At 57.5% G+C, this 21932-nt stretch overlaps 2 protein-coding genes across 2 annotated transcripts; both read right to left on the reverse strand.

Moving 5' to 3' along the window:
- Positions 1-9117: 9117 nt before the first annotated feature.
- LOC138101760 (olfactory receptor 14I1-like) lies at positions 9118-13145 on the reverse strand. Its single transcript, XM_068999545.1, has 2 exons — positions 13077-13145; positions 9118-10234 (listed from the first exon to the last, which is right to left on the reverse strand). Exons 1-2 carry the CDS (start codon positions 13093-13095, stop codon positions 9438-9440), a joined length of 816 nt encoding a protein of 271 aa, XP_068855646.1. The 5' UTR covers positions 13096-13145; the 3' UTR covers positions 9118-9437.
- Positions 13146-13416: 271 nt separating this feature from the next.
- LOC138101761 (zinc finger protein 239-like) lies at positions 13417-17125 on the reverse strand. The gene is made up of 3 exons (XM_068999547.1): positions 17042-17125; positions 14357-14435; positions 13417-14171 (listed from the first exon to the last, which is right to left on the reverse strand). Exons 2-3 carry the CDS (start codon positions 14406-14408, stop codon positions 13417-13419), a joined length of 807 nt encoding a protein of 268 aa, XP_068855648.1. The 5' UTR covers positions 14409-14435; positions 17042-17125.
- Positions 17126-21932: the final 4807 nt, after the last annotated feature.

The raw sequence follows: 21932 nt of genomic DNA on the forward strand, positions 1-21932 counted from the left end.
AGTGCGCGGGCCCCAGCGCGGTGCCCGAGGGCTGAGCGGAGCTGACGGGAACAAGCCCCGGAACCCCCCGGTGCCCGAGGGCTGAGCGGAGCTGACGGGAACAAGCCCCAGAGCCCCCCGGTGCTGCGTTCTTAGTCGCTGCGCAGCGGCCTCTCCCGGTGCGGCTCTTTTATAATTTTTCCTTCTAATCTCTGTATTTTACTCCATTCGCACCTCCCATCCCCCGCCCTCCGCTGCGGCTCTTTCACCGCCGGGCTCCTCGCCGGTCTCTCGGTGCAGCTCCTTCAGTTCCACGGGCCGGCGGAGACGCCCCTCGGTGCGGCTCTTTGATCGGATTTTCTTCTTTTTTCGCGGTTTTCTCTCGTTCCCAGCTCGCCCGTCCCGCCGAGCGGCTCTTTCAGGGGCCCGGGGCGGCACCGAGCCCTCGGGGCGGCTCCAAAGGGCCCCGCCCGCCGCCGCTGCCCGAGGCCTCCCCGCTGCTGCCGGGGATCAGACACCGCAGGCGGCCCCGGCCCCTTCCTCTTCTTCCTCTTCTTCCTCTTCTTCCTCTTCTTCCTCTTCTTCCTCTTCTTCCTCTTCTTCCTCTTCTTCCTCCTCGCTGCTGCCGGGGTTCAGCCCCCGCCGTCGCCCGGCTCCTTCTGCCGCTCCTGCCCAGCACGAAGCGGCGCTGCCGCTGACGGGGCCGGAGCGCGGCTGCCCCGCGACTGCCCCGCGCCTCAGGGCCGGGTCGGGGAGTGACCGCACGGCTGGGGAGGGACCCCCCGCTGGCCAGGGCAGGGACTGACCCCATGGGAAGGACCCCGCGCCGCAGCAGGGAAGGATTCCTGTTCCCGAGGGGGAAGCAGCGGCACGAACTGAGCGCGACTCCCATCCCTTCTCCCTGCCCCGCTGGGCACAGCAGGGAGGAGCCGGGCATAAAGTGAACTCCGGCAAGGAGAAAGAGGTCGGGGGAAGGTTCTGTTCCAGGGTTTATTTTCCTCCTCACTCTCCTGTTCTGATCCGCTCCGTCCCAAATCCAGTTCATTCCCCACGTCGGGGCTCTTGTGGCCGCGATGGCGATCCCTCAGTGACCTCTCCCTGCCCTTAGCCCGAGCCACGAGGACTCGGATCTGTTCCAGTTCCGTGCAATTCACGGGCATTTGGGGCAGCTGGAGCGAAGCAGCTGGAAACCACAGCGGGCTCGAGAGGGACTCAAGCAGGGCAGGAGCCGGGGCTGCCCCGAGGGACCTCTCCCGACACGAACCTTGCCGGGCTCTTTCGACGGGAATTGCGGGGAATGTTTCCATTCATCGCTACAAAGCAGAGTCAAAAGTGGAGCTGAGCTTTCAGCTTGAAATGAGGGAATGGAACGTGTGCGCGGGGACTTCTGGAACCTCCAGGTGCCACTTGATCCTTTAGTTTCGGAAATATTCAGCCCCTCAGCAGCGATGTCTCTCCCAGCCCACCGGTTCCTGGCTCAGACCCGGCTCGGAGCTTGGAGAAGAGACCCAAAGTCTACAGAGCCAGGAGCCGAGATATCTTAGAGGAACAAAGAAGATAAACCGCGTGCATCCCAGGAAGACTGTTCTCTCCTCAGAACTCACACCTCCCAAGGGAACTGGCAGCTGCAAATGAGGCTGGAGACTGGGGAGGCACGGGAGGGGGGTGCCTGCCTTCAGTTCTGAAGCGATCCCAAGCACCGAGGCGGCGGCGTCCTGGGGGAAGGGGCAGAGACCGGAGAGGGGGAAAGCTGAGTGAAGTGTAAATGACTTTCTGGGCTTAATGAATATGGAACAGTTTAAGAGAGTCCTTAAGTCCGCAGTGAAATGAATGGAGGGCGCCTCTGGCAATATTGCCAAGCGCCCCAGCGCTGTGATTTGCCTTTGTTCTACTAATAAATGTTCAATATTATATTGCTAAAATATGTAGGTTTTGCATTCATTTTTCACAGAGAGGATAAAGAGAGAGAGTGAAGAGAGAGAAAAGAGAGAACAGAAAAAGAGAGAGAGAAAAGAGAGAGAGTAAAGAGAGGGGGAATAAAGAGAGGGGGGAAAAGAGAGAGACGATAAGGAGAAAGAGAATAGAGTGAGAGTAAAGATAGAGAGAAAAGACAGAGAGAATAAAGACAGAGAGAATAAAGACAAACATTGCTGCTAAAGAACGTCCGTGCAGCCCCAAACGCCTTGGCACACCGGCCCCAGTGTCCGTGCTCGGGGCTTCATTTACCAAGATGTGAATATCGATCTCATATCGATATCCAGCTGAGACAGACAAAAGCTCTCTAACAGGTGAGAGTTAGAAAGTGAATGATTTATTGGCGCCGGACAGCGGCGTGGAACAGCTTCCTAATGCGCAGTGCCCAGGTATGAACGGTTACAGAGTTCATTTAGCCACAAAAGTGATGAATATCCAAACTACAAATACATATTTCTAACAGTGACCCCTCCCATTCTCCGCTTCGTATGGAAATGAGCTTTAATGGCATTAAGCATGCGCAGTGCGTGCTCTGAATTGAGTCGCTGCTCTCGAATTGGGTCAGTGGTCCCAGACAGATGAAGTAAGCTCATCTCTCTCACTTGCACCTTTTTTGCCTTTCTGAACTTTAACAATCTTAATTACGTTAGTGACCTCCAAACTTCCTCTTGCCTGACTTTTGAATAGGTTCCCACAGAGGGAGGAAATTGGGAATTGTCCTTGTTCCCTACACTAACTGATCAATATTTCTGTTCCTCGTTCTAAGCACAGCTAAACAAACATACAAATGACAGATCATCAATTATTCTGTAATCAATTACTAACATCTTAAAAACTATTTCAAATCTAGCTCTCTTAACTATTTTAATTAACTCTAGTCCAGCTCAAATTCTTTCTTATTCTAACTCATTTCAACACAGCTAGCCTATAACTAAAATGTTTATGTTTCTTTTAAATCTATGTTTCAGGGTGTCACCATGGCCACGGGGCTGCCCCAGGGCAGAAATCCCCTGCGGAGATACCGGGACCGGCTGTGGGACATGGGACACCAAACACACCGGCTTTAGTCTCTTTGGGATGAAGAAATGTGATTTTTAATCTCTTTGGACAGAAAACTACTTGTGATTGCATCAGTCAGTTGTACATGGTGTTCAAAAGGCATAATAAATACTAAAAAGGAATAATGATAAATAGCTGTGGTTCAAAAGGCATAAAGGAATTAGGAGGAACATATCGACTGACAGAAGAGTTAATAAAAAACTATACTATGAAAAAATCTTCTGCAGTGTTGTCAGTGGGTGTTTTTGGATTTTTAAAAAATTTTGTATTACTTGTTTCCTCTGATCTGCTTTGATTTACAACCATTGAAGCTAAAATGAGCAATATCGGGAAAAAATCAACAGTTGGGTGCAAAGCCTCAGGATGAATGTGGAACTAATGGAGGATTCACGTGCTTTAGACACGTGTGTGCACAGGTGCAGAAAAGCATCGCTCCTTTTGGAGGCTGCATTACAGCACACGGGTGGTAAAATCAGATTGACTCCTGTTTTCACAGGCTTCCCGGGCATCACTTACCAAGCATCTCCTCAAGCCCAGTGAGTGAGCGAGGACAGATCAAGGGTGGTTCTGGATAATCTATTTTCACTCACATTTCCCAACTCCTCCCACTGGTTTGAAGTGCCAGTGTCCATTGTTGGAGCCACCACAGTGGAAAGGAGCAGCACAGCTGAACAGAGAAAGCGACTTTTGCCCTCAGAGCAGAGCAAGCAGGAAGGCACGCGGCTTGCACACATGAAGGTCTCTTGTCCATTCCAAGAAAAAGGCATCCACCAAAAGCAAAGATTTGTTGAATTCAGTGTAACAATACAGCGATTTCAGGGAAACATTGAAAGGAATGTGATGAATGTGTCTTTGCAAACAGACCCTGTGAATCTGCTGGTAGGCAGGGCCAGGGACTTGTAGGTAGGGAAGTGACAGAAGAAACTATCAGCTCGAGAGTCTTCCTGATGCAGAGTGAAGTAGAACCTGAAACCAGAATCAGCATCCATTGAGCACCTCGCACCCAGCATCAGCCCTGGATCCCCCCAGCTCCCAGCATCCAGCCCTGGACCTGCTCAGCTCCCAGCATCCAGCCCTGGATCCCCCCAGCTCCCAGCATCCAGCCCTGGACCTGCCCAGCCCCCTCAACCCAGCTCTGGAAACACCAGCCCTCGACTCCCCAGCCTGGACCCCCAGCTTCCACCAGCCCTGGATCCCAGCCCAGCTCCCATCGGCCAGCCCTGGTCCCTGCCCGGTCCTGTCACCCAGCTCTGCACCCTCCAAGCCCCCAGCAGCCAGCTCTGGGCTCCCAGGCACTCCAGTTCCCCCTGCACCCTCACCCCACGGCAGCCTCACTCTTGTGCGCTTTTGGGAGCGGTGCCCTCAACCACCAGCGGTGGAATGACCCTGTGCTGATTTGGGCTCAGCCCAGTTTTTGGTAGCGGGGGGAGGCCACGGAGGTGGCTTCTGTGAGAAGCTGCTGGAAGCTCCTGCTCTGTCCGGCAGAGCCAATCCCTGCTGGCTCTGAAGATGGACATGGCACTGGCCAGCTGGAGAGGTTGGCAGCGCCTCTGGGATGGCGAATGTGAGAAGGAAATCAAAGCAGCGCCTGGGCAGTTTTTTTCCAGGGGAGGCGAGGCGCCGCCGCCGGGGCCATCCCTGTGCCGCGGGTGTGGCCATGTGGCCGCTGTGGCCGCCGCCGTTTCGGTGCTGCCCGCGGCGAGCTTGGCCTGCCTGGCCGCTGTTAGCCAGCCGCGCTGCGAGCAGAAAGGCCGGGGCGGCGGCTTCTCCTTCTCAGCGCCCGCATGAAGAGAGGCGCTGAACGGCGGCTGCGACCGCCCGCGCAGGGGCAGCGGGGCCACGGGGCCGGCAGGGCAAACACGGCAAACGATTGCCCGGGGCAGCACCGAGACCAAATCAACTTCTCCGTGCTGCGAAACCCTGCAGAAATCCTGCAACTGGGGGCATTTGGTGGCAATGGCACTTAGGAGCAGCAGTTAACCCTGTACCAGCTGTTACATTGTACAGGAGGTTATGATCCAGATTATACAGGTATCTTATAACTCAAGCTATATTAGCATCTTGTAACTTTGACCCCAGTTATAATGTTAACTAGTTAATACCTGCATAGAAAGGTTATTCTTAACATGTTTACACATCATTTACGAGCAGCAGTTTTTTCCTCCTAGTTGTAGAAAGAGGAGGAAGTGAGGACTTGTAGAGAAAGACAACTTGGCAGCACCAAGGTCAGTGGAAAGAAAGAGGGGCAGGAGATGCTCCCAGGGTGGGAGTCGGGATTTTCTCTGCAAGCCGTGGTGAGGACTGGGATAAAACAAACTGTCTCCCTGGGATCCATGAAGTCCACGGGGGATGCAGAGATCCACTCCCAGCCCGTGGGAAAAGGTGCTCACGCCAGAGCGGGTGGATGCTACAAAAGCTGTAATCCAGGGGGAGACCTGAACAGGGAGAGAGGGCTCCTGCTTCCAGAGACAGAGAAAGAGGGCCCTTGCTTCCAAACTGAAGCAGCTGATCCTTAAAAGACTCCACCCCATGGACTAATGACCCACGCCTGCAGTTTTGGGAAGGCTGTTTTGCCCGTGGGAGGGACTCAGGTTACAGCAGGCTGGGCGGGACTGATACTCGTGAAATTAGAAACATGCTGGAGAAGTGCACAGAGAACTGTCTCCCGTGGGAAGGAGCCCATGGCACAGCAGAAGAAAGAGACTCCCCTCCCTGAGGGACCTGAAGAAAGATCTCGAGTGATGAACTGGCTTAATCACTCCCAGGCCCTGTCTCCGTGCGCTGTCGGAGGGAAAGAGGGAGGGGATGGAGGGGAAAAAAGGTGTTTGAAAGGCTTCTTTTCTTCCTCATTATCCTACTCTGTTAATAATGAATTTACTTTATACCTTTAAGTTTGAGCCTGTTTTGAACTTAGAATGTTTTTCTCCCAATCCTTATCTCAACTCATGATTCCTTCGTTAACGATTTTTGTGGCTACCTGGTATTTTAAACAGTGTCAAACCATGACAGTGGCCCTTGTGTTCCATGGGGCCCCTCTCTGTCACAAGTGACCCTTGGTTCCATGAGATTCCATTGCCCCACACTGGTCCCCAGGTTGCCCTGAGGCTGCGCTGTGTCCCAATGGACACTGGATTCCACAGGAGCTGGCAATGGCCCAGTGGCACCTGCATCCTCTGAGGCCCCGCCTTGTCAAAGCAGAGCCTTGGATCCATGAGATTCCATGTTGTCACAATGGCCTGCTGAGTTCCATGGGGCTGTGCTGTGTCACAGTGGACACTGAGATCCACGTGCCCTGGCAATGTCCAAGTGGTGTCCTGGCTTCCACGAGGCCCCGCTGTGTTTGAAGGTGACACTTTGTTCCCCAAGATTGCATTGTGTCACAGTGGTGTCCTGGGTGCCACGAGGACCCGCTGTAAAACAGTGCACACTTGGTTCCATGAGTTTCCATTCCATCAAAATGCTCTCTTGGATTCCATGAGGCCCTGCTGTGTCCCTCAGGAGCCTTTGTTCCATATTTTCCCCCTGTGCCACAATGGTCTCCAGTGCTCTATGAGGCCACACCATGGGACAGTGGACATTTGCTTCCATGAGATTCCACGGTGTCACAATGGTCTCCTGGGTGCCATGAGGCCCCTCTTTGTAACAGCTGAGACTTGGTTCCCCAAGATTCCCTGGCGTCACTGTGCTCTCCTGGGATCCATCAGGCTGTGCTGTGTCACAGTGGACACTTGCTTCCTCCAAGGCTGCAGATGTCCAGTGGCACCGGCTTTCCTTCCATGAGGCCGCGCTTTGTCCCAATGGGGCCTTGGTCCCATGAGAATCCATTGTGACCCTGTGCTCCCCTAGGTCCCACGAGGCCTTGCTCTGCCACAATGGCACCTTGTTTCTACTCGGGCTGGCAATGTTTTTGTGGCCCTTGTGTTCCATGGGGCCCCTCTCTGTCACAAGTGACCCTTGGTTCCATGAGATTCCATTGCCCCACACTGGTCCCCAGGTTGCCCTGAGGCTGCGCTGTGTCCCAATGGACACTGGATTCCACAGGAGCTGGCAATGGCCCAGTGGCACCGGTGTCCCATGAGGCCCCACTTGGTCAAAGTGGAGCCGTGTTTCCATGAGATTCCATGTTGGCACAGTGGCCTGCTGAGTTCCATGAGGCTCTGCTGTGTCCCAATGGACAATCTCGCTGTCCCCGGCTCTGCCCTGCCACTGCCAGCCCTGCCCTGACCTCTGCCCAGCCTCACCCTCTGTGCCTTGGGCACACACACATGCCCTGAGCTCATCCTCCCTCTGGGTGCTTCTCCTGCCCCAGCGCTGCCCTGGGAGGGTTCATTCCTCACAGGAGCTGCTGTGTTTGTACTGGTGCATTTTATAGCTCTGCTTCTGCCTCTCTGTCACTTGTGTCGACACTGAGCTCTGCAGGTAGAAGATTCTTGGAATCGTGGAATGACAGAGGTGGGAAGAGCCTCCTGAGCCCCCTTGGCCGGGCTGTGGCTGGGCTGGAGTTGCCTTTGCCCAGAGCAGCCCCTGGGCTGCTGTGCTTGGCACTCGTGGCTGCAGCGGGGTTGGTCCCAGCCCAAGGCTTTGGCTGTCCCTGAGCAGGGCTGGCCCCGCATGAGGCGTCCCTGCAGCCCCCCCAAACCATGGGCTGGGGGTGGGCAAGTGTTCCCGAGGGCACAGGGAGGGGACAGCTGGGCTGGACTGACCCAAGGGATCTCCCATTCCATGGGACGTCATGGTCAGCAATGAACTGGGGAAAGGAAGGGGGCCAGAGGGTGTCTGGATTTTCTGTATTGATCCATTTGTCTTCCAAAGCAGCCACTCCATGCACTGAATTCTTGCCTCCCTGTGGTTGCTTTGCTTCTGCATTCGGCCTTTGCTCTTTACTTCCCTGCCCCAACCATTAACCTCTCCTTATGGTGACCCACAGTTTTCTCAGCTTCTTTTCTCCTGGTGCCTGGCTGGGGAGGGACAGTGCCAGAGACACTTGGTTGTCACTTGATGGACTGAGAGGTTTCACCAGGGTCACCTTGCCCAAGCCTTCTCTTATGGGCACACCCAGAAGTGTCAGGGCTCTGTCGGGTGCCCACCCCTGAGCTGGGCTCATGCCCTGCTCACAGCCCCAGGGCTGCTCAGGGACACGAGTCCTTCCCTGGCACGCTCACAGACAGTTCATTGCAGCACGGGCAGGGGCTCCCTGGGCTCTGCTGCCGCTGCCAGAGCCTGGCAGGGAGCTCAGCCCTGCGGGTGTCACCCTGCCCTGCCCCTGCCCGAGGTGCCCCATGGCCGCAGGAATGGGCACGGGGAGCTCTGTGCACAGGAGCTCATCCCAGCCCCGCATGCAGGGGGTTCCCAGGGGACGGCACTCTCTGGGAACTCCAGGAACAGCTGAAGGTGTTTGTGCTCGCTGGGTTTATGTCCCCCCCCACACACAGAGGATGTTCAGGGCTGTGTCTTGTCCGTGCACTGCAAACACGGAGCCCTGACCCGGTCCCTGGATGTCCCTCCATGGAGGGAAGAACAACCTCTGTGAGCTGGGCAGAGAGGCCCCTGCTGGCAGCGGCGCTGGCTTTGCCAGGGCACTGCTGGGTGCCCCCACCCTGAGCACTGCCACCCTTTGCTGCTCAGGGCTGGTTTCCTCTCCAGGGCGCTGCGTTGGGCACATCCTGGAGACAAAACTGGGAAGGAGATTGAAGCTTTCAGGCCCTGCACTGGGGAGATGCCCTCGCATGGTGGAAATGCTGCTGCAGAGCCCAGCTCTGTCCCAGCAGTGCCCACGGCCTGTCCCTGCCTGCAGCCCCCGGGCAGTCACACAGCAGGACTGGGACCCAGCTGACAGAGCACTGAGGCCTGAAACCAACGCAGGGGCTCTGCAGGGGAGTGTGGAAGGGAAGGAAGAGGAGTTACGGAGGAGAAACCCTGGGGCTCCCTGGCAGTGCTCTCCTGCTGGGACTCTTTTCTCCCCCAGCTCTGCCCAGAGGCACCGACCCTGCAGCTCCAGAGAAGTCAGGGAGGAAAGATGTCAGGGAAACAAGACAACACAGGGCTCTTTCTTTTGTTCCAGCACACACATACTGTAGTGCAGCTCCCCGTTTATACAGTCTCTGGGTCACACGGGAAAGGCAAATACCAAATTAAAACTGGAACAGACAAAGATTTTTGTGAGAACAAATTCACAGCAGCGTAACACCTGTGTCAGCAGCAACAAACACTGGACACAGAGTGGGCATTAATGAGTCACATCAGAGCAGCTCTGCAGGAGAATGAGAGTTTATTGCTGCTGAAAACCAGCCGTGATCCTTTTCCTCAGGGCACCCCTGAGCTCCTGGTTCCTCAGGCTGTAGATGAGGGGGTTCAGGGCTGGAGGCACCACCAAGTACAGAACTGACAGTGCCACATCCAGGGATGGACAAGATGAAAGGGGAGCTTCAGGTAGGAAAAAAGCCCGTGCTGAGGAACAGAGAGAGCACGGCCACGTGAGGGAGGCATGTGGAAAAGGCTTTGTGCCGGCCCTGCTCAGAGGGAATCCTCAGCACGGCCCTGAAGATCTGCACATAGGAGAAAACAATGAACACAAAACAGCCAAATACCAAACAGCCACTGACAGCGATGAGCCCAAGTTGCCTGAGGTAGGATTTGGAGCAGGAGAGCTTGAGGATGTGTGGGATTTCCCAGAAGAACTGGCCCAGGGCATTGCCCTGGCACAGGGGCAGGGAAAATGTATTGGCCGTGTGCATGAGAGCGTAGAGAAAGGCACTGGCCCAGGCAGCTGCTGCCATGTGGGCACAAGCTCTGCTGCCCAGGAGGGTCCCGTAGTGCAGGGCTTTGCAGGTGGACACGTAGTGGTCGTAGCACATGATGGTGAGGAGGAAATACTCTGCTCCAATGAAGAAGAGAAGCAGAAAGAGCTGAGCAGCACGTGCTGAGTAGGAGATGTGCCTGGTGCCCCAGAGGGAATTGTGCATGGCCTTGGGGACAGTGGTGCAGATGGAGCCCAGGTCGCTGAGGGCCAGGCTGAGCAGGAAGAAGAACATGGGGCTGTGCAGGTGCTGGCCGCAGGCTATGGCACTGATGATGAGGCCGCTGCCCAGGAGGGCAGCCAGGGAGATGCCCAGGAAGAGGCAGAAGTGCAGGAGCTGCAGCTGCCGCGTGTCTGCCAATGCCAGCAGGAGGAAGTGGCTGATGGAGCTGCTGTTGGACATTGGCTGTGTCCGGGCATTGGGTTCTGCCACGGAGAAAAAGACAGTGAAGAGTTAGAGCAGATCTGTAACCACAATCAAAGCCATTTCCTGTACACCCTCCCCTGGAACACACACAGACACCCTTTTGTGTTTAAGAGTTCTGGGGTTTTTGTTTTTAAGCTCCCCCCATATCTCTCCTGGTATTCTTGGGTATCAGAAATCCTCAACCTTTCTGCTGCCCTCAGGGAGAACAGAGCAACTTTTGCAAGGCAAGATGATGAGTGGACACTCAGGGGAGGTGCTCTGTCATTCTAACCTGTTCAGAGTTTCTCTGTTTCACTTTTCTCAAATGCAGAAGGTTCACCTTCCCATGCTTCCCTTAAAGATCACCAGGTGCTGCTGGGAGCAGATGGATCCACCACAGACCCCCAAATGTCCGTCCCTCTCTCAAGGTCTCAGCACCACATTCATAGCCGAGGACACACCTGGCTCATTTCACCAACCCAACAGCATTTTCACACTTGTAGCATCTCTGCTTTTCTCCTTTCTCTGGGCCTTTCAGATAACACAAAGATGCTCCAGGACACGTTTGCATCCTGGAGGAAACTCCCAGCTTGGAAGGAAACCTCGGGGAGAGAGCCAAGAGTCCCAGAGCTGGCACTGGAAGAAGGGAGATTGAGCTGCTGCCCTGGCTGCACTGACAGCCCTGCCCAGAGCCGGGCACCGGGGCCAGCATCACCCTGAGCCAGCTGTGCCCCCTCCCAGAGCCCCCAGGGCCGGGCAGCTGCTCCCAGCCCTGTGCTCTGCAGAGGGAACTGGGCCCGGGGCTGCAGAGCTGCCCCACGGCTCTGCTGCAGCTCTGCCTGCCCAGGAGGGGCTTCACGCCTTGGACCCCCGGCCCTGAGGGCAGAGGCTTGGCTGGGGGGCACAGGAGGGAGGGGGCTTCTTCAGAGGGAGGGGCTGCACTGGAGGGGATCCTGTGGGGATCTCTTAACTCTCCCTGACACATTGCTGGGTTTGTTTTCTCTCTTTCCCTGATCTCATCTCTGCTTCCGGGGGATTTTCCTCCTGGAGCTGTTTCCCTGTGCCTCATCTCTCCCTGCCAGCACTCACAGACCCCAAATCTCTGTGCACTCTCCTTGGCCCTACAGAAACCTGCCTGTGTGCAGGGCACTGGCTGGGACAGGTTCTGCTTGCAGCTTGGAGAAAGGACAGCTCAGACTGAGCCTGATGGGTCCAGCCAAGGTGATGCTGGTGCTGTCCATGGGCACAGGAGTGGCTGAAAGCACATGAGGGATCTCCTGTGCTGATCACTAAAAGGAACAGTTCAGATGTCCCAGGGACCTGACAAAATTCATAACATCTTTAATATTTATCCTCCCTCCCCATCATTCTCCAATGGTAGGAAACTGAAAACAAAGTCTCAAGAAATGTCCTCATTTCTATCAAAATCCTTGTATTGGAAATATTCTGGCAGTGATCAGAAACCCTCAGCCTGTCAGAGCCTCATGAGCATTTCACCTCCCCTGCACTCGAGATGCTCTGAGTTGTACTCACAGAATCCGTAGGCAGGGGGATGTTGCAGCTTTAGGAGATCCCTCCAGGAGCTGCAGCTGCCGTGTCCTGCAGCCAGAGGCTTCCTGTGCCAGGGGCTGGGAGTGATTCTCCCGCAGTCACTTCCCAGCCCCTTCCCAGCCCCAGCTGAGTTGAAGCCCTGTGTGCCCCTGTGCTGTGCCCGGGCTGGCTGCAGGCAGTGCCCCAGCCCTGCTGGGCTGTGCCCAGGAGCTGCTCCTGGCCAGAGCTGTCTCTCTGCAGCGCTGCCGCTTGCCAGGAGCTGCCTCTGTGCCAGGAGCCCGGCCCAGCTCAGCAGCACAGACACAGCACAAGGAGTGGAATGACCCTCTCGGGCCTTGGTGCTGAGGCCCTGAACATCAGTCCCTGACAGGGACTGGCACAAACCTCTCAAGAATTCAAGTCAGAACTGAACTTCAAAGTTTCTGGAAGTTTTCATGGGTCCCAGTGAGGGACACGACTGAGAAAGTGTCCCCAGGCTCCAGTCAGAGCAGAGAACTGGAGGCAGGGATGGCAGCCAAGAGAAAGAGAAGCCAAGTCTTGGTACCCTGGGGCACAGCAGCATCTGGGCCACCAAGGGCTGGGAGGAAACACCTTGTCCTGAGGCCCTGGGGCCTCCTGGCACAGCCCCAGCAAGGCTGGGCACTGTCAGCCCCTTGTCCTGCCCTCAGCATCCCCCCACATCCCAGTGGCCTCAGGGATCTGCTGGAAGGAGTCCCTGGGGAGCCTTGGTCAGGAATGGCCCTGGGGGGCTCCTGAATGCTCCCAGGGACTGCAGGGTTTTCAAAGGACTTTGGCTTTGGCTTTTGCCTGGGAGTCTCTGAGAGCTTTGTGCAATCCCGGCCTCCAATTCTCTCCTCCAAGGAGTCCATGAGGAGCCTGTGGTGGGCATGGAGCTCAGTGGGACCCCTTGATGCCTCGAGACTGTGGAAACCATGTTTTTACTAGAAAATGGACATATCATGAACCAGCCATAAAACAGAAGAACCAGAGCACATAAGACAGGACTTGAGCACCTACACAGGGGAAGAGTCCATGGGGAGGTTGTGAGAAAGGAACAAGCAGCACTGGGGAGGATGTGAATGAGGAACAAGCAAAGGAAGAAAAGGATAAGAAAATGCAAACTGAAGGACAGTTGTGATATACACGACAGACAATGTGACACACAGACAAGAGCCAACCACAAAGCATAAAGCAGCGTGTGAAAATAGCCCTTAACCCATAATAATTATGCACGATCGCGTGTAGGGAAAGCAAGAACTGTATATGAGGGACAGTAGGTCATCAATAAAATGGCTTCTGCCTGATTCACACCGAATCGTGTAGAGTCCATTGTTTCGCTCCGCAGCCACCAGAAGAAACAATTGGACGGAGCAGATGAAATTTTTTAGTGTGTGAAGGTAAAAAATCAGCTCTTCCCAGTGAATTTCCAATGTTGATCTGAGTCCCGATGGATGTTCCTGCCCCTGCGTTCACACAGGTGCCTACGGGGATCCAGGAGAACATGGAGAGCCCCAGCCAGGGGTCTTCCCAACCTGCATCACAGGGAATGTGGGTCACCAGGGCTCTTCCCAACCTGAGTCCTCTGTTGGGGGATGGAGTTGGAGCAGAGGACAAAGCTCTTCCCGCAGTCGGGGCACTCGCAGGGCTTCCTTTAGCGGTGACTCCGTTGGTGTTGGGTCAAGTTAGAGCTCCTGGAGAAGCTCTTCCCACACTGGGGACACTCGTAGGGCCTCTCCCCTGTGTGGATGCGCCAGTGGGTGATGAGGTGGCAGTTTTGTTTGAAGCCCTTCCTGCAGTCGGGGCAGCGGAAGGGCCTCTCATCCGTGTGAATCCGCTGGTGCAGGAGGAGACTGGAGCTGGTCTGAAACCTCTTCCCACACTCGGGACACTCATAGGACCTCTCCCCAGTGTGGATCCTCTGGTGGGTACGTAGGTGGGAGATTGTGACAAAGCTCTTCCCACATTCCCCACACTCATAGGGCCTCTTCCCAGTGTGGAACCTCTGGTGCTGGATCAGGGTGCATCTCTGGCTGAAGCTCTTCCCACATTCCCCACATTCACAGGGCCTCTCCCCAGTGTGGATCCTCTGGTGATTGATCAGGTTGGAGCTCCACCTGAAGCTCTTCCCACATTCCCCACACTTGTGGGGCTTCTCCCCATCGTGAAGCTGCTCATGGACCACCAGCTCTGACCTCTGGCTGGATCTCCGGCCGCCTTCCCGGCACAGGGTGGGTTTTTCCTCCTCAGAGCACCCTGGGCTGAGTTTGCAGCCCCTCCTCCTGCGGGATCTCCGGGGCTTTTCCTCCCCATTGGATTCCTGTGCTGTGGAGCTGCTCAAAACGGCCTCTTCCACCAGGTTCTGCCACGGGGATTTGTCCTCCCTGGGCTCTGTCCTCAGCTCCTTGTCTGGGGAGGAAGGACAAGGAGAGGATGGGATTTGCCTCCGTGCCACAGGGAAGGGGAAGGAGATCCCCCCAGTCCGTCCCCGGCAGGACGGCGTCGGCAGCGGGGTTGTCCTGCAGCCGGAGGCGATGCTGGGCTGGGAGATGGAGCAGGAGAGAGGGGGAAAGGGGCACTGACTTCCTCCTCACCTGCCTGGTGCTCCTGGGGCATCTTCCTCTTCCTCACAGCCTCCTCCTGCATCTGGCCAAGCGTTGGGAATGGGAAATCCTGGTTTGGGGAGAAACAAGGGATGAGCACATTGACTTTACAGGTCCCTCTGCCAAGTCCATCTCTAGAAATCACTGGGCACTGTGTGTCCATAAAATTCTGCTCTGAAAAAGTCTCTCAGGAGTTCCCCCTCTCTGGCCTCTCTGTTTTGGGGTTCTGGGGCTCCCCCCTATCCCAGCGGCTGGGGGTCCCTCTTTTATTGGGAGTCCCCCTCTCTACTTGGTCCCCGCTGTCCCCAGGCTGATGGGAGTCCAGGAATCCAAAAGCTCCCCGCTTTGGTCTCCTCACTTAGGGATGCTGGGGGTTATGGGATCCCCAGGTCCCTTCTCCCCTTATTCTCTGCTTTGGGGTGCAGGGGGTCCAAGGAGTCCCCCCTCCCCCTCTCCAGGCTGTTGAGGGTCCCGCGAATGGCAGCGCTCCCCCATCTCTGTGCTCCCCACTTTGGGGTCCTGGGGGTCACAGGGGTTCGCTCCTCCAGACTGCCGGGGCTCCCCTGGTCCCGGTACTGCCCCTCTCTGCTCGTCCCACTCTGGGGGTCCCAAGGTTCCCCCTCCGGCTCTCCCAAGGGGTCCCGCAGCCCCCTGGCTCTGGGCTGGAGGTGGCCGTGCCTGACCCACCAGCATGGGGAGGACCTGACATCCCACCACCCCCCACTGGGGCTCTGCCAGCAGCCAGCACAGGGATCCCCCAAAACACCTCCTGGGGACCCCCCAGTATCCCCCCAAGGGGCACCTATGGCTCAGCTTTGGACTCCTGCAAGATCCAAACATTCCCCCCAAAAACACCGGCCCAGGGACTCCCCAGCATATTTGGGCCAAGCTCCCCCTCCCCCATCACCTGTGGGATGGGGGGGTCGATGCTCCTTGGGGTGAGGGGCCTGCAAATTCTGGGACTGCTGGACCCACGAGCTTCCTCCTCTTCCTCCACCTTCTTCTCATCTTACTCCATCCATTCTCCTCCTTCTCCCCAATCCCACCTCCTGCTCCTCCTCTCTCCATCCTTTCTCCTGCTCCTTCTTCCCCCCTTCTTCTCTTCCATCCCTCCTCCCCTGTTCCCCAAGCCCCTCACATCCCATGGGAGGAATGGGAATGGAGCCAGGACAGGTTGGGATGGGCAGTGCAGGGCTCTGGGCTGCTCCCACCCACTGGAGGGAACCTGGCCAAGGGAAAAGATGCAAAATTGGTGGGTGGAGATAAGAACCTGGTGTTGTGGTCACCCTGGGTGGGGACTTCCACCCCTCTGGTCTCATGTCAGGATGGAGAGGGGAGCGGGGGATGCAGAGATTGATGGGAGATCCCAAGGGATTTTAGGGGCAGGATGAGGGCTGCTGTGAGCCCCTTGTTGGGGGGGGGGGGGTAAGCCTGGAGACCCCAGAGTGTTCCCAGGGCCCCGGGATGGAGAGTTGTCACCACCTTCTGCTTCAGGTGGTGATTCTGGGGGGACCTGGGCTCCTTGGGTCTCTTCCTGCAGCTGAGAACTTGTAGGGACCCTCCTCCAGGTGGCTCCTACAGGTGTTCCAGGGGCTTGGGGTTCATGGTGAAGCCCTTCCCAGAGTCTGGGCATCCATAGGGGCTTCCCAGTGTGGATCCCCTGGTGTCTGGTGAGGCTGGGGCTCCTATGAAAGCTTTTCCTGCCCTCCTGGCCCCTGTAGGGTCTCTCTCCTGTGAGATGGGACCTCTGGGTAAAGCTTGGGCAGACACAGGACTTCTCCCCATCTTGGATCCTGCGCTGGGAGATCAGCTCCGTGCTCCGGCCAAAGCTCTTCCCAAAGAAGATCAGTCCCCTGCCATGATGGAAACTTTGAGGTTCATCACACCCTTCCCACTCACCTGGAGGTCCCACCCCCCATCTTTCCCCTCCTCCCCCCTTTTCCCATCATCCCCCATCTTCATCCACCAACCGACCTCACTAAGGGGAAGGATCTCACTCCCTTTTTCCACCCTCTCTCCACCATCCCCCTCTCCTTTCTCATCTTCCTCCAAAACCGCCGTGTCCCATGTGCCTGGTTTGGGGCTCTCAGTCCCCTCTCCCACTCAGTTTGGGGAGTCCGATCCCCTTTTCATTGCTCTCCCCCTCCTTCCAACAGGTCCCCCCTTTTCTCCCCCTCCCCTCACCCCAGAGCTCCTCGCCCGCGGCCGGGGGGGCTCCCAGCACCACCAGTGCCACCAGTGCGGCCCCAGCTGCCCCCACACGCCCCATGCCCAGCGCCGGGCGCTGCCGACAGCCCCAAAGCAGCCGCGCTGTGCCCTGGGGGGTCCCCAGAGCGGCCCCGCCCCGCACGGCACTGGGAGCACCAGTCCGGACCAGTGCGGAGCGCGGGCGGGCGGCATCAGCCGTGCCCGGGCAGGGCCGGGCCCCGCGGGGCTCCCGCCCGCACTCGGCCCCCGCCGGGACAGCGCGGGGGGGCCCGGCCTGGCCGCCCCCACCTCCCCCTCCCCAAATTCCGCTCCGGGGGGCGCTGGGGGCGGGGGGGGCTCAGCTGCGGCCAGAGGTGCCGGAGCCACGTGTCCCCCGCTGCCAGCACCGCCCCCTCAGGATTAGGGGTGCCCCAAAACTCCCTCGGAGCTGGCGGATACCCCGCAGGCGAGCTGCCCCTCCCCGGTCACCTGCGGGATGAGGGGCGCGATGCTCCCGGAGCCGAGAGCTGCGGACACAGAGAGCGATGGATGCACGTGGAGGCTCCTCTTCCTGCTTCCTCTGGCCCGCCTCTTCCTCCCGCCCCGCCCCCTTTATCCGTCCTCTTCCTCCCGCTCCTGCTCCTCCAGCCGTCCTCCGTCCAGCCGCCGCTCTGGAGCGCAGCTGGAGGGCTCGATCCGAGCCGCGCCCCGCCCGTCCCTTGTGGGATACACATCCTAAAGTCACCCCAAGACACAGGCACAGAGAATTCAGTGGAAAGACTCCGAGAAATCTGCTCCCAGAGATCATTCCTGCTCACACGGACCCTTGTAGAAAGGGGACATCGTTCCAGGCAGCCTGTACTGAGCATGTGGCTCCTGAGCGGGGTTTGTTGTTTAGGAAACCTGCTCAGGCTTTTCCATTCTTTCCTTGCAAACAGGAAAACTTCTCCTGGGCCTGTGTGCAGGCAGAGCCCTGAGGAGAGCAGGTGGCACATGGTGCGCTGGGCTGGGACAGCCAGCTGCAGAGCTCAAGGGAAGAAGCCCAAAGTGGCACAATGGCTCCTTGCCTTCACATGCAACACCTGGGTCACAATGGTCTCCTTGATTCCATGAGGCCCCACTGTGTCACAATGGCTCCTTGGTTCCATGCGGTTCTGCAGTGTCACCATGGTCTCCTTTGATCCGCATTGTCATCATGGACAATTGGTTCCATGAGCCCCTGCAGTGTCACAAAGGCTCCTTGGTTCCATGAAGAACACAAAAGCTTTGCATAAGCATTGAGCAACAGCTGCTGAACACAGCTGGCAACATCTGCTTGCATCAAAAGGGGGCTTCAAGCTGAGAATGGCACCAGCAGCTTCCATCTGCAACAGACACCCAGGGAAAGGACAGGCACAGAGAATTCAGTGGAAAGACTCAGATAATTCTGCTCCCAGAGATCGTTCTGGCCCATGGCACGGCTGCCATGGCTGTGAGGATGGCTCTGCTGCCGTTCCTGCCTTGGGGGAGGATGTGCTGCAGAGCGGGGCTGCCCTAGGCACCATCAGAGGGACAGGGCAGGACGGCTCCTGCTGCCAGGGCCGGCTGCAGGCTCTGAAGGTGGGCAGCAGCCAGGGGTGCCCAGGGCTGTCCTGCAGAGCAGCTCCTGCAGCCCTGAGGGCTCTTTGCCAGGCCAGGGCATCTGCCACCTGCCAGGGGCAGCTCTCAGCCTGCCTGGGAGCTCCCCATGGGCTGTGGGGAGGAGTTGGAGGTGGAAGGAGCGACCCCCCTCAGGGCAGACTCCTCCTGCTGGGGAGGTGGTGCTGCATGGCCAGGGCTGCTCTCAGCTTTCTCCTCAAGGGAAGGGAAAGGGGCTCTCAGGTTTGTCTGTGTCACTGAGACTCCTGCACTGCTACCCTGGGGATCAGCAGCTCTGCCTCAGATCTCCCTCAGGAAGTGCCTCCTCACACTCCTCTGCCTGCAGACACCACCAGCAGCACCTTGGCTTGCAGCATCTCCCTTTGTCTGAGCTGCCCTTCAGGCCCTGCTGCCAGGGAGATGCCCCTGGGCAGTGCCCTGTGCTGGGAGGGCTCTGCAGGGCAGGGCTGAGCCCCCAGGGCTGGGCTGGGCTCTGGCAGCACTGGCAGGGACAAGCCTTGGACACAGAGGAACAGCTGCCAGGAGGCACAACTGCAGGCAGCAGAGAGCCAGAGCAACCACAGCTGCACAGGGAAAGGGAGAAGGGTTTAGAGCAATGGTTTTGAAATTGGAGCCTTCAAAAAAGACTTTATTTTTCATTTTAAGTACAATCAGCCTGAAACAGAGGGAGGTGAAATGAGCAAAGGGCACCTGTGTGGGGACCAGCAGGTCCGACTGCACTGGGGCACAGGGGGCCCTGTTTTCACTCAGGGCCCCCAGTGTTCAGGCTGAGAGCAATGCTGAGGATGAGGCAGCAGCACAAACCTGAGCTCAGAAATCAAAAAGCTTTGCTAAGTTCCCTCACATGAGGCGAAGTGGTTTTGCGGGAATTCCTAAGAAAATAGAATAGAATCGACTCAGGGGAATCTGTCCCAGCTTGTCAATGCCTTCTTCCAAGAGTCCACAATGCCCAGAGTGAAGAAATGTCCAACAGCAGCTCCATCAGCCACTTCCTCCTGCTGGCATTGGCAGACACGCGGCAGCTGCAGCTCCTGCACTTCTGCCTCTTCCTGGGCATCTCCCTGGCTGCCCTCCTGGCCAACGGCCTCATCATCAGCGCCGGAGCCTGCGGCCAGCACCTGCACAGCCCCATGTTCTTCTTCCTGCTCAGCCTGGCCCTCAGCGACCTGGGCTCCATCTGCACCACTGTCCCCAAGGCCATGCACAATTCCCTCTGCGGCACCAGGCACATCTCCTACTCAGCATGTGCTGCTCAGCTCTTTCTGCTTCTCTTCTTCATGGGAGCAGAGTATTTCCTCCTCACCATCATGTGCTACGACCTCTACGTGTCCATCTGCAAAGCCCTGCACTACGGGACCCCCCTGGGCAGCAGAGCTTGTGCCCACATGGCAGCAGCTGCCTGGGCCAGTGCCTTTCTCTACGCTCTCATGCACACGGCCAATACATTTTCCCTGCCCCTGTGCCAGGGCAATGCCCTGGGCCAGTTCTTCTGGGAAATCCCACACATCCTCAAGCTCTCCTGCTCCAAATCCTACCTCAGGGAACTTGGGCTCATCGCTGTCAGTGTCTGGTGTTTGGCTGTTTTGTGTTCATTGTTTTCTCCTATGTGCAGATCTTCAGGGCCGTGCTGAGGATCCCCTCTGAGCAGGGCCGGCACAAAGCCTTTTCCACGTGCCTCCCTCACGTGGCCGTGCTCTCTCTGTTCCTCAGCACTGGCTTTTTTCCTACCTGAAGCTCCCCTTTCATCTTGTCCATCCCTGGATGTGGCACTGTCAGTTCTGTACTTGGTGGTGCCTCCAGCCCTGAACCCCCTCATCTACAGCCTGAGGAACCAGGAGCTCAGGGATGCCCTGAGGAAAAGGATCACGGCTGGTTTTCAGCAGCAATAAACTCTCATTCTCCTGCAGAGCTGCTCTGATGTGACTCATTAACTCCCACTCTGTGTCCAGTGTTTGTTGCTGCTGACACAGGTGTTACAATGCTGTGAATTTGTTCTCACAAAAATCTTTGTCTGTTCCAGTTTTAATTTGGTATTTGCCTTTTCCGTGTGACCCAGAGACTATATAAACAGGGAGCTGCACTACAGTATGTGTGTGCTGGAACAAAAGAAAGAGCCCTGTGTTGTCTTGTTTCCCTGACATCTTTCCTCCCTGACTTCTCTGGAGCTGCAGGGTCGGTGCCTCTGGGCAGAGCTGGGGGAGAAAAGAGTCCCAGCAGGAGGGCACTGCCAGGGAGCCCCAGGGCTTCTCCTCCGTAACTCCTCTTCCTTCCCTTCCACACTCCCCTGCAGAGCCCCTGCGTTGGTTTCAGGCCTCAGTGCTCTGTCAGCTGGGTCCCAGTCCTGCTGTGTGACTGCCCGGGGGCTGCAGGCAGGGACAGGCCGTGGGCACTGCTGGGACAGAGCTGGGCTCTGCAGCAGCATTTCCATCATGCGAGGGCATCTCCCCAGTGCAGGGCCTGAAAGCTTCAATCTCCTTCCCAGTTTTGTCTCCAGGATGTGCCCAACGCAGCGCCCTGGAGAGGAAACCAGCCCTGAGCAGCAAAGGGTGGCAGTGCTCAGGGTGGGGGCACCCAGCAGTGCCCTGGCAAAGCCAGCGCCGCTGCCAGCAGGGGCCTCTCTGCCCAGCTCACAGAGGTTGTTCTTCCCTCCATGGAGGGACATCCAGGGACCGGGTCAGGGCTCCGTGTTTGCAGTGCACGGACAAGACACAGCCCTGAACACCCTGTGTGTGGGGGGGGACATAAACCCAGCGAGCACAAACACCTTCAGCTGTTCCTGGAGTTCCCGGAGAGTGCCGTCCCCTGGGAACCCCCTGGATGCGGGGCTGGGATGAGCTCCTGTGCACAGAGCTCCCCGTGCCCATCCCTGCGGCCGTGGGGCACGTCGGGCAGGGACAGGGCAGGGTGACACCCGCAGGGCTGAGCTCCCTGCCAGGCTCTGGCAGCGGCAGCAGAGCCCAGGGAGCCCCTGCCCGTGCTGCAATGAACTGTCTGTGAGCGTGCCAGGGAAGGACTCGTGTCCCTGAGCAGCCCTGGGGCTGTGAGCAGGGCATGAGCCCAGCTCAGGGCTGGGCACCCGACAGAGCCCTGACACTTCTGGGTGTGCCCATAAGAGAAGGCTTGGGCAAGGTGACCCTGGTGAAACCTCTCAGTCCATCAAGTGACAACCAAGTGTCTCTGGCACTGTCCCTCCCCAGCCAGGCACCAGGAGAAAAGAAGCTGAGAAAACTGTGGGTCACCATAAGGAGAGGTTAATGGTTGGGGCAGGGAAGTAAAGAGCAAAGGCCAAATGCAGAAGCAAAGCAACCACAGGGAGGCAAGAATTCAGTGCATGGAGTGGCTGCTTTGAAAGACAAATGGATCAATACAGAAAATCCAGACACCCTCTGGCCCCCTTCCTTTCCCCAGTTCATTGCTGACCATGACGTCCCATGGAATGGGAGATCCCTTGGGTCAGTCCAGCCCAGCTGTCCCCTCCCTGTGCCCTCGGGAACACTTGCCCACCCCCAGCCCATGGTTTGGGGGGGCTGCAGGGACGCCTCATGCGGGGCCAGCCCTGCTCAGGGACAGCCAAAGCCTTGGGCTGGGACCAACCCCGCTGCAGCCACGAGTGCCAAGCACAGCAGCCCAGGGGCTGCTCTGGGCAAAGGCAACTCCAGCCCAGCCACAGCCCGGCCAAGGGGGCTCAGGGGGCTCTTCCCACCTCTGTCATTCCACGATTCCAAGAATCTTCTACCTGCAG

Source organism: Aphelocoma coerulescens, unplaced genomic scaffold, assembly GCF_041296385.1.
Source record: "Aphelocoma coerulescens isolate FSJ_1873_10779 unplaced genomic scaffold, UR_Acoe_1.0 HiC_scaffold_46, whole genome shotgun sequence".
Classification (NCBI taxonomy): Eukaryota; Metazoa; Chordata; class Aves; order Passeriformes; family Corvidae; genus Aphelocoma; species Aphelocoma coerulescens.